General features: G+C 40.5%; 2 protein-coding genes across 5 annotated transcripts in view; both read right to left on the bottom strand.

Moving 5' to 3' along the window:
* Positions 1–1064: 1064 nt before the first annotated feature.
* Positions 1065–4766, bottom strand: c1qtnf5 (C1q and TNF related 5). Its single transcript, XM_046390204.1, has 3 exons — positions 4589–4766; positions 2120–2353; positions 1065–2035 (listed from the first exon to the last, which is right to left on the bottom strand). The coding sequence occupies exons 2-3, from the start codon at positions 2349–2351 to the stop codon at positions 1515–1517; spliced, it is 753 nt and encodes a 250-aa protein (XP_046246160.1). The 5' UTR covers positions 2352–2353; positions 4589–4766; the 3' UTR covers positions 1065–1514.
* Positions 4767–7026: 2260 nt separating this feature from the next.
* The window catches only part of kmt2a (lysine (K)-specific methyltransferase 2A), a 39374-nt gene continuing 34365 nt past the window's right edge, over positions 7027–12035 (bottom strand). For all 4 annotated transcript variants that reach the window (XM_046389029.1, XM_046389032.1, XM_046389031.1 and 1 more), the window contains exon 34: positions 7027–11972. In XM_046389029.1, coding sequence (XP_046244985.1) covers positions 11697–11972 — 276 coding nt within the window. In that variant the 3' untranslated portion in view covers positions 7027–11696. The remainder of the gene's footprint in view (positions 11973–12035) is intronic.

Genomic DNA, 12035 nt, shown 5'->3' with positions numbered 1-12035 from the left:
TGAGGTTATATTTAAAGCTTCATTATGTGTAGGAGTCTAAGGGAGTGGAGGGAAAATAACATTTCCTCATGTGTGAGGTCTTCTATTTGACAGGAACAGAACGATTTTCTTGGGTTCTGGTTAGTCTTTACAAAATAAACAATTCAGTCTCTAGAAAATTGTCAAGGCACTATGATTCAGCACAGTAAAATAATACATCCTGTTATTGTTTTAAACTATCATCAGTGATGGGAGGGGGGATGGCTTGTCTCAATGTGGCCTAAGAGTCTGTGTACTTATAGCGTTTGGTGAAATCATTAGACAGGATGTAAACAGAGTAAATCCAGTGGAAAATGAATATTTTCCAGCCATTTTTGTGATGTATTTTCTTTGGTAGTGCTTTGCCTCTGGGGCTAAAAACCAAAGTCGGGTGTTGAATTTTATTGATAAAAGTTCAACAGGAAAGTCGATTAATCCGGCAAAGGTGCAAAGTAGTAGCAGTACTTTGGAGGCACCAGCACTTTTCTGTATTTTACTTGAGTATTTCCATTTTGCTCTATTTTCTTCTCAGCATTGCAGCTTTACTGTACTACTGTTATTGTCAGCCCTCATAAAAAATACAGTCTTGTCATGTTTCAGATGCTGTTAGCAGCTCTAAGCTCCTCATATAGTTTAACATGTCGAGGATCTGTGAGGTAAAACAATCATATATAAGAAACTGTCTCTTAAATTATCTCACAAACCCTCAGATTTATCTTGTGGCCTGGAGGCTGGAAACCACTGAACTACAATACCAAACTGTATATAAACTAGTTAAAAGTAGCTCCACCTTCACCAGCTCCTACAGTGAAATTCTGCCTACATATTCGTACATCAGTATTAATAATCTGATGGTGATATATATCACAGTGTATCACTGAAAGGAGCATTTTTTTCTGAACGATGTAAATACTTCAAGTACATTTTCTTAAATGTAAGTAGAAGTTTAAAGTTTATTTTTACTTGAGCAAAGTATCTGAGTACTTCTTCCACCGCTGCAAGTGCCCACTGCGAAAGCGTATGAATGGTCAAAACTATGCCAGTCGTGTGTTTTAAAAATTATGATGATTTATTCATTTTTTCATGTTCGCTCTGCAGACATTGATGAGGAAAAAAAGAAAAAAAGTGCAATAATAGCATAGAAACTGTTTGAATTTGTGGCCCGCAGTTGGCTGGAGGCCACCGTCACAACATCTGTTACAAGAATTAAGTGTCACAGCAGTTTAAAGGCTGCAACTGGAGAGCAGACGGTGAATAAACATCACTGCTCGTGTGTGTGCCTCACACTTCACCAGTACGGTATGTGCCATTCAAGTAACATTGTCTGGTATGTTTTTTCTTACACAAATACAGATGTACCACGTCACACCTTATTCGCTAGTCTTTATTCCGAAATTTAGATTTCAAAAAATGAAATAGGACAATAACCAAAAAAAAAAAGGTTGTGGTTCATTTCCCAAAGTGGGATATGACTTTGTTATGTTCGTGAGCACATTTCACGCAAACACAGCAGAGTTTTTCCAGTCTGAGTACACCAAGAAGCCGGTGAAGGTGCTGTCTGTCTTGGTGCTGGAGTAAAATCCATTGTACTCTGACAGAGCCATCTGGACCCACACCTGGTCACCAGGAATGAGGTGGAGCAGGGAGCCACCTGACAGAGATGCCGGTTTTGGCCAGTTGCCATAGAACTGAAAATAAGATGCCACAGTGTGTGCGTTTTTCATCAGGTCAAACTGGAGGCTGGCACGGTAGACGGTGGCGTGGACGGCAAAGTAGTACACTCCGGGGACTTTGCAGGTGAAGCGTCCCGTCTCTGAGCTGTAGTCGCCCTGTTCGTTGAGCATGATCTTGTCGAAGAGGACTACGTCGCCCACAGTGAGGGGTAAACTGTGGCCCTCGGATAGTTTGGCACTGAAGGCCGATTTGGGGGCCACTGCACACTCTCCTGGCTTGCCCCTCTCCCCTTTTTCTCCTGGGTCACCTCTGTCCCCAGTCAGGCCTCGCACTCCTGTCTCACCTGAGGAGGAAGAGGAGCACAGACTTGAGCATCCGCTGCTGACATTTTTCACGCACTCACATATGAACAAATCAAACAGAGCACCTTGGTCTCCCCTGTCCCCCTTCTCTCCTTTCTCCCCCGGAGCAGCATCCCTCCCGTCCCTCCCGTCTCTCCCTGGCTGACCAGGACTGCCGTGAGCTCCAGGAGAGCCCGGGATGCCAGGGTGACCAGTGCACAGACTGGGAGGGATCTTGTTGTCTTCTAACTGGTTGGAAAAATGGATTTGGAGGACGAGGAGGGAGTGCAGCAGGGGCAACAGCCTGAGAGAGGTCATGGCTGAGAGAGAAAAGAGAAACAGAAAAAAACAGAATTTAGTGAGCGAGTGTGGGAACATTATGGTTCACAAACAAGTCTGCAGGGGAGTAAAACCAAAGTCTGAAGTGGACTACATGCAATGGGATAATGGTGGTCCCATTAAACAAAAGTGCACCACATATGCCACTATAAACTTTGAATCAAACATTTTCAGATTGCAGAAGCAGGGAATAGCATATGTAAACACACTGGAATGAGCATTTTACAATATAATTGAAGGGCTTTGAGTATAATCGGTTTACCTTTTCTTGTCAAACATACCGTGGCACAGGGTTACTGAAGTTTAAGTTAAGATCCACTCAAAGAGGATCAATCAAATTGATGTAAGGCAGTTCTGTGACTGTGATTGGAGTCACGAGTCAAACATTTAGTCCCCAAAAACTGCCAGTATAATTTTAAGAAACTACTTACTTTACCAGTGTCTGTTTTAAACATATTTAATCATGTTTCGTCATGTGTATTCTCAGAAAGACATCTGAATGAAAGTAAAACTGAAACTGGACATCACACAGGTAAGATTTAACTGCAGCTGACACACCCATGTAGAACTTGTGTTTAATAACAGCAGTGCAGTTTTTGGTTCCAACTAGCTTCCTTACATAATGGGTTGAGACCTTCATGAAAACAACATGTTATTCCGATGAAAGAATGTGGTGGGGGGACAAAAAAAAAAAGAGCAGAAGTAAAAGATGACTCTTTCAGCAAACGGAAAAGCGTTTTTGCTTTTGCTATTCCCGGACTAATGATGAATCATATCTCCAAAACAAAACATGCCACTCTTAGTTTCTGAACAGGTGTGTAAAATAAAAATTTCATGAGATGTTGAATACCAGAAGGGCGCACTCAGAAACTACACACTTAAAAGTTAAAAGGTTCATCCTCAAATTCATTCTTTGTCTGCTTTAGTTTCCTGTTCATGTGTGAACCTCAATCTTCAGCTGACCCTGTGTTTGTATTACAGCAATGTTGCTCACAGTGTTTTTCCTGCAGACCATTTGGTCAAGAGACACCAGCTCGTCTCGACTGTCGCCCGGCTTGTCTGTCTGTGTATCTGAGGGCAGGACAGCCGTCACAGGACCATAAACTGAGCTGATGAGCTGAGCAGGAGGACTTGCAGCTATCTAACACCACCAGATTCATGCGAGACTCCAGCTTTATGGTTTCCTCACAAAAACTTAGCGTTTCCGGTGTGTGACAGCGATGAGAAAGGTTAGGAGGTTTTGCCCAGAACAGAACAGAAAGAACAGACAGAAAGAGTGAGAAAAAAGGAGGAGGGAGAAAGAAATGCATGTCAGCATTCCTGGCAGAAGAGAAGAGCAGCCAAGAGGACGAATACTGAGTCTGAACAGCTGTCTGCCGCCACTCCTCAGTAGTCTTCAGATGATTGGAAACATGTTTTCAATAGCTGCACAAAAGATGGGTGCTGTTTATAGACCACTGAAACTGAATCTAATCATTGGCCTGGCAGTTCAAAGACCTGATTTCTCTGTAAGACAGAAATCAGGAGTCCCAGCAGACACTTGCAAAAGTTTGGCACGTTGCCTTAAGACCAGCTGGAGTGCACTGATATTATCCACATTTACTGTAACACAATATCAGGCTGTTAAAGCAAAAGCTGCCCATTTATTTTCACCATGTGTTGCTGAAAGTACTGTAACAAAGAACATTTTCTCATGTAATTGTGAAATACTTCTATTTTGTTTATGCATTCTGTTTGTTTTTTTTACTATTTTTATTCTATTACAAGTATCTGACATCTTTAGTTACTTCTTACCTCAAAGATTAGGATTTCAGTGTTAGTTTAACGGGAATCTTAGTAGTTAAAACTAGCTCCATCTTAACTAGCAACACCGTTAACATCTTAAACTTCACTGAATTTACTGAATTTATCAGTAACAATAATTAAGTTGAGATATATGATATTTAATAAAACACTGACAGGGGCCATCCTGCTGCATAATGATTACTTTTACTTTTGTTACTTTTTCTGATAATACTTATGCAAAGTAAGGACTTTTACTGTGTTGTTGTGACTTTTATGTAAGTAAGAATTCTCCTTCCTCCACTGCTACACAACACACAGTGTAACAGTGTCAGTACACAGATTTCACCTGCGTAACCTGAAATTCAAACACTGAACAACAGTTTTCGTGGACAATTCGGAGGGGGGAAATAACAATACAAAACAAAACTTACCAGAATTGCGTCGTGAAGGCTTCAAAAGCTGCTGCTGCTGCTGCTGATGTGGAGTGTCGACGAGAATCCAGTGAAATCTGTTCCTCCCAACCTGACTGGGAAAAACTGAACGGAAATGGTAATGAAATCCAATTAGAAACTGGGGTGGGTGGGAGAGGAGGAACTGAGGGTGGAGAAGAGAGAGAGAGAGGGGGGGGGGAGACAGAAAGAGAAGGAGAACAGGGAGGATAGAGGAAAATATTCGATATTTATCCAGCACAAATAAAGGAGAAATCTCCAACTTTGAAACACAACTGAGACAAAACCAGTACAAAATGCAGGATTTTAAGGGGATGAGAGAAGTCATTGGGAGAATAATAAATGGAGAAATGTTTGGGAGATTGCATAACAGTGTTTGGGAAACTCTCCAAGACACAACCACAGAAAGTTCAGAGGGCTGTGGTCAGAAAAAGCCAAATGACATCACAACGAACTGCAGCTGAAAATGAGCCGTCTTCATCGCTTTAGTATACAAAAACACAGCCGTCCTGAAAGACAGAAAAGAAAGGTAAAAGGAGACAAGTACAGACTTCAGCTAACCTTAAGACAAACAGAAGAATAAACATTCACACATTCTTCTCTCTCTCTCTTAATTTGGAGTTCTTTTTTATGCGCCTCCAAGATGAGGCAGTTTGTTCCATTGAGATAGCATCTACCTAGTAATGTTAGTCTTCCACTCAGACGAGACTCCCTGACAGTAATCCTCTTTCCCCTGTAGTTCTTCAGTGACGGTGTGAAGTTGATAAAGCAGGAAGTCTTAATATCTTTTTGGCAAAGGATGCTAAACTTGCTCTGGTTACATTCCACAGCCTCTTTAAAATCAGGCCAACAAAAACTTGTTTTTGCAGTTATCATGCAGCAGAGACCCCAGATGAACCAGAGCTGTGCCAGAACTGGAGACGGAAGATCGGTGCGAAAGCACGGTCCATCGAGTGTAATCTGTGAGATAAGAAAAAGCTGATTGTAAACAGGGTGAAACCTTGGAGCAGGACTTTGTTTTGTATAATACAGGAGTCAGCAATTATATTCCAACATGGGAATATAAGTTTTTCAGCTTTGCACTGGGGTGCAGTGGAAACACAGGCCAAGTTTTCCTCTTTGTTTTCATTCAAAATGAAGTTGATTTTCTTTCTTTATTTTTTCTTCAGGTCGTATCCAACAATCTTTTTTCTTTTCTTTTTTTTTTTTTTAGCTGAGCAGGTGCATGGTTTGGCAGCGTCGCTCCGTCGTCTATCACTTTGGTCATGACTAAAATATCTCAGCAGTTTTGTTTGTTTTGTGCATTTGTTCATTACTTTGACTCATGATTTTAAAAAAAATCCCTTCAGCTTCAGCTCCACTTTGTGTTTAGTGCTAATTAGCAAATGTTAGCATGCTAGCAAAACCATGGTAAACATTATACACTGTAAATATCAACATGTTAGCATTGTCATTGTCAGTGAGTTAGCATGATGATGTTAGCATATATCACAAAGCCTGTAAGGCTTTTGTTTACAATGACAAGTTTGGGCTAATCAGGTTACAGCAGACTATGTTTGTACTCATTAAACAAAAAAAAAAAAAGTTTTTAAAAAAAACTAAGACAGTATTTTTGTTGGAGGGCTGGAATTGACTCACAGGTTGCAATTTGCTAACCACTGTAATAATAGTTTGAATACAGCAGAGAAAATATTCAATCAAAATTAATTCGGTCTTTTTGCTGTGACCACATACTGAAGCGTTTGGAAATGCATAACTGATTGTGAAAACAGTTTACAAATGAGGCATTTTGCATTACATGTATGGTCACAGCAAGAACAAAGAGTGAAACTGCTTTGATGGAACATGTGGGTCTGCTTAGTGATTTAATGCTAAAGATGCTGGTTTTATGGGAGTGAACAAGAGCTGACTTTCGTTTGAGTTTGAGTCATGGTCTGAGGAGGGGTTTCAGCAGGCTCCTGTGGAGGCACTAAGCTGGAACTGCAGGGAGACACAAGAGCTTAGACATGTTTTTAATTAGCAGCACTAGGCTCAGCACATTCTGGGTCCGTTACACTAATTTCCTGTAAGAATCCATAAACTTATGCCTGGAAGACTTACTGTTAATTTGGACCAGTTGGGTACCTAACAATTCAACAGCCAAAATGTGATTGCTGATCAACATTGCAGTTTGTGGTTGAACTCTGAAGTCTGTTTCAGACTAGATTCAGTTTGTGATTTTACAGTTAAAATAAGTACAAGCAGGGACCGTCTTGACCCCACAAAGCAAAAAGCATTTGATCTTAATGATCATGTGATGTGATGAAAACCTCTGGAAGAGTTATAACATATACCTTGTGAGATAAATGTCACAAGTGTGAAAATAAGTTTCAAGCTGTCCAGTCAAACAGTGAACAAGGCAAGAGACACAAAAAAAAGAGTAAAGGAGACATGTTTATTATTTAAACTATCACTTAAATAAAAAAGTGCATAGAAAATAAACATGATTAGAAACTTTTCTTTTTACACCTATGTACAACTTTGTTTCCTAATTATACATTCAACCAAGTAGTTTGTGGTTCATTTTCACTGTGGTGGTTTTCCTTCATTTTGTTGATGTGTATTGAAAGAACACTGTTAAAACGGGAGAGAATATGACTGTTGAACTCATGGATACCATTATTACAGAGAGCAGGAGGAATATTGATAAGACAAAGGTATATTCAAGGCATAAGAAACGAGCCTGTTCCTGATCTGTGATCCCTCTTTTTGCATGTCCCACCGTCCACTCCCTCCGTGACACCACATCCCATCATAGGCTGATAACTTCTATACATAAGAAACAATTAGAAAATTACAAACACGTTACGTACTCGCCCGACCTCTCCCAATCCTTGACTTGTCAAAGAACAATCCACGGTGGATGTTGCACAAAATAAATAAATTAAATGTTTTCAACATCAGCATTATCTCAGCATTATGACTTTCTATAAAAACAGTACATGATAAGTACAACCAAAGCTTCAGAGGAGAGAGAGGTGGTCAGGGAGACATGAGAGGTTTCCCAAAATGAAAAGCGCCATTTCGGTGGGATCTTAAAAACTCCTGATCAGTCTCCACAAACCAAAATCTTAATTTATACCACATCAAGTAAGCCGCCTAAAAAGTCCCTGTTAAAAACATACAAAGGAAAAAAAAACAAAAACAAAACAAACAACAACAATAACAACAACAACAAAAAAAACAACAGAAAAACATTCACTACAACAACCAGGGGGATAAACATAATGGCTGACTTCAAGAAGTTCACAACCACATTAATACAGTTACATTTCTCATCACATAAAAACTGTTCCTTTCCAGAAAGAAAATCAAAAGAAAAACTGCAGTGTTCCTTGCTGATGAAGTAACACTCACAGGCACAGCAAAATTGGTACTGGATATCAATATACAAAAGAATGATGCACGTTAGTTTCATCTGATAGTACTGTAACACAAAACCATTATAGAGTACACTGAAACATTGCTATTAACCATTATAAATCTGCTGTTTTGCTACTGTAACTAAGTTTGTCTGTCCATTCCATATATTGTATAGATACTAAAGTACAAGAAATTACTATGCATGTTTCCGTATAATATTGTTATGTATTTATAGTATAATTACAGATAATGACGGAGAAGGGCCACTGGTGTGGCGTGGTAAAATGAAGTCCAAAGAAACAACAGAGACCATTTCCTTGTTGTATATATGCTGTTAAACAGTGAAACAAACGAGTTATTGTTCACTGAACCTTCTGACCCTGAAAATTTAGAAGTGGATCTTGACAAGTGAGAGTCGCAGACAGAGCCCTTGGCATCAGTAAACGTGTTATCACTGATGCTAACGTGAAGTGTTGAGCTAACCCAGTAAGAACCAGTTGTCCTACAGACAGAAATGCCACTGCTGTTCAAACTTCAGTATTATTCCCAGCGCTGAAACCGCTGCTGCTGCCCAGCGTGAGGTCACTATCTACGCGCCTTGCATATCTACCCGGGCTGTTGACACAAGAACTAAAAACAAAACGTAGCTGACAAAGTATCATCACAATTCTGATGTTGCGGAGGAGGAATATACATTCATTGCTGACCTTAGCAGCAGAACCCAGCAAGCCCAACGTAGGTGCAGCTGTACAACCACGAGGCCGACCTGTCAGTTAGGGTTAGGGGGGGTCTCAGCGTCTGATCTTGAGCCCTAAATGGAAAAGCACAGCCGATGTGCGTACACACTGCACCTTCAGGAAGGAAAGGGCTGCTGGAGTGGTCCCTGCCTTCACTTAGTTGCAGAAAAAGAGTCAAGTGCACTTTTCTAGAGCCTCAAACACCACTTCCAGGAGTCATCAAGACCAATCCAAGTTGAGCAAACAGGGCCACTAAACTCACACAAGTATTCTCAGTGACTATCTGTGCTTGTGGTATCAGCATCGGAGTTGCATTATCTGTCTGGAGAAAGAGCGGAGTTGTCCCGTGTCTTATCAGTGCCTGTGTCACAGCTAAAGTGCAAACCACATGTGGGTCGTGTTTTTGTTTCAGTTCACAACAGCAAGGAGCAGCATGGGAGTAACTGCCAACGACCTGTAGGTGATGACGAAGTCAGCGTGAAGGGTGGACAGCAATAAATTAATTAAAAGGGACAAAAACAAAGTAATTGAGTTCAGTCTCAACGTGGAATCAGTCAGTCTAAACAGTCTAATTAAATATCCGGTCCGGGACATGAAGGCTTTTAAGAAAGAAGAGGCATGCTTATTTAAACTAAGGCAAACCACGAGGAGGCTGGATGAAAGAATAAAAAGTGATCTGCAATGCTGGTGAGCACTGATGAGCAGTCGCCAGGATGAAGGGGTTTTTTTTTTCCTTTTCTTTTTCTTTTTTTAAATAAACGGAATGGCTCAGGTATGACGAATGCTGTTGGGAGCATTAAAATAAAGGCACCTCTTTATTATAGACCGAGTCTGCAGAGGAACAAAAGTGTTTAAACTGATGGGACTCTTCTAGGGTTTTACACGTGCCAGTTGTCTAAAAAAACCCATAGACTCATTGCAGGATTGGTGACATTAGAAAAACCGAATCATTTCGATACGACCTGTGAGCGGACTGGATTCTTGATGTGGTGTGGAGACAATAAGGCTGGAGAGAGGAGATATCTGCTATGGATCAACAATCTAACCTCTCTCAAGTGCATAATAATAGTTCACATAACTGCCATACTGCCAGCTAGAACAATGAAGAAAAAACTGTCAGCTCTGACCAAATGGCCTGGGATAGATAAAAGAGCTACTGGTGGACTGAACTAAAAGGGGACCGAGCCACAGACCAGTGTCAGTCTTTGGAATCAAAGAAAACATTCAGGCTACGAATTAAAAAAGAAAAAAACAAACTTAGAATAACAACAAAAAAAAAAAAGAAAAATAAAACAACTTGGAAAAGGCAGCGGAATACAAAACATAGAGACCAAGCATTAGTGTTTGTAAACCTCTATTTCCTACAAAAATGGCAATAAAATAAATAAGATTTTTTAAAAATATAAATACCATCATTAAGTGCTATTCACTAGTGAGTGCTTTTTAAGTCTTTTCTTTTGTAGAAAAATATACACTATTTACATCTGTTTTTTAAAAGCAAGCATGATATTTCCCTGTCCATAATAAAAAGACAGATGACAGACAAGACTTTAAAAGACTCAATACAAATAAAAAAAAAATAATAAACATTTTCAATATTAATGGTTATCACAACAGGCCAAGAAGAAAACAAGCTGTGTGAAAATTCAATTCAAGGGCGTGATGTTTGGTTCTCTTAGCTGCTGCAATTTGGAACATGGTTCAAAATTCCAACCTTATGTAAATACCAAAAGTTTGAGAATAACAACAGCATGCACAAACTTACAAGTTGTTTCTGTAAGTTCCACGGCTGCTTCTGGATCACAGCTCTAAAAAATCAATTATAAATACGTCTACTAAAGCACGTCAGTAGGGTTCTCCAGTCCCTTGGCTGTCAGTCCACCAGAATCTCTAGCTGCCTCGCTCGCTCAGGCCAGAGGCTGAATCCCATCAATAACATGACTACGTAGCTACCAAGCTGTCAGACATAAAGTCAGTTGAAGTACGACAGATGGCCTCAACCACAGAAATCACCTTTTATAAGAACGACCAAAAATAACCTTTTGTTGTTGTTTTTTTTTTGTTTTTTTTTTTTAAACAAATCAACACTTCTAATCCCCTCGTCTCTCTTCTCTCTCCTCCACTCTGTGGCCACTGCTCCCCCTAGTGTTTCCAGCTGTACAGCTCTTGTCAGGCTGCTGTTCACAAGCAGCTCTTATTTACAGTGTTACAAGCTCTTAAAAAAGCCTTGTTAGGGGATGGTTCTAAATCACGACTCTGAAGGCATCAGGTCACATTCAGACAGGGAGATGTGCATCAATAACAGCTGACACTCAGATAAAAAAAAAGAGAGAAAATCTAACAAGGTTCTAATTTTTCTTTCTCGGAAAATCACTCTTTCAAGTCCCTTCAACAAATTGCACTTTGGTGTAAAATGGAACCAAGTTCTTTGATCTTTTTTTTCCCTCTATGTTCACATCTCAGCATTAGTGGACCATAACATATTTCTAGAAAATTAAGGAGGATGGGCCAATGTAAAAAAAAAAAAGAAAAAAAAGAAATTATGAAGGGGTAATTTCATCATTCACATAAATTAAAGTTAATATTGCAATGTCGTGACGGCTCAAACTGTTTCGTAACTCACCTCTGAAGGTGAAACTTCCCATGCCAAATGTAAATGAGACAAAAAGGAGGCACATCATGTTGGAATTTATACAAATGGCCCCTCCTCCAAAATGGCCTTCCTGTATATACAGTATGACCCACGATCGCTGTCTCTGCTGTGTTCTGCCAAACACCAGCAGCAGACACACTGACAAAGCTTGTGCCCTGTTGGCAGCTGTGATCCTGTGTCAACTAGACACAAAAAATTAGCATCAAGTCAGTGCCACTACAAACCCCTGACAGGGGCGTCTTCAGAACACCTCGGCACTGCTGCTCAGCAGACTTACAGTCCTCTTTAAAGTCCTCAATCAGTTGAGGAACTTCCGACACTTCTTCGCACCGCAGTTGCAGAGCAGCTTGTTGCTGGCGTCCTCAATAGGGAACTTGTAGTCGTAAGTGAGCTCCTCACCACAGTAGATGCGCCGGGAGGCAAAGATGACGATGTGTTTCTGGCCGTCCACAGTGATGACCCGAGAGTAGCAGTTGGGCTCACAGGAGTGGTTGATGAAGCGGGCAGCGTTGCCGTGCACCGTAGCATCTACCACCTCATAGTCATCGATGCGAAACATGTAACAGCCAATCCCCTTAGAGCAAAGAAAAGACACAGGTTGTATGATTGATGCTCCCCAATGGTTTCTGAGTCACGT

The sequence above is a fragment of the Scatophagus argus genome, chromosome 5 (assembly GCF_020382885.2).
Source record: "Scatophagus argus isolate fScaArg1 chromosome 5, fScaArg1.pri, whole genome shotgun sequence".
Classification (NCBI taxonomy): Eukaryota; Metazoa; Chordata; class Actinopteri; family Scatophagidae; genus Scatophagus; species Scatophagus argus.
The sequence above is the reverse complement of the archived record's forward strand: the minus strand, read 5'-3'. Positions and strand labels throughout refer to the sequence as shown.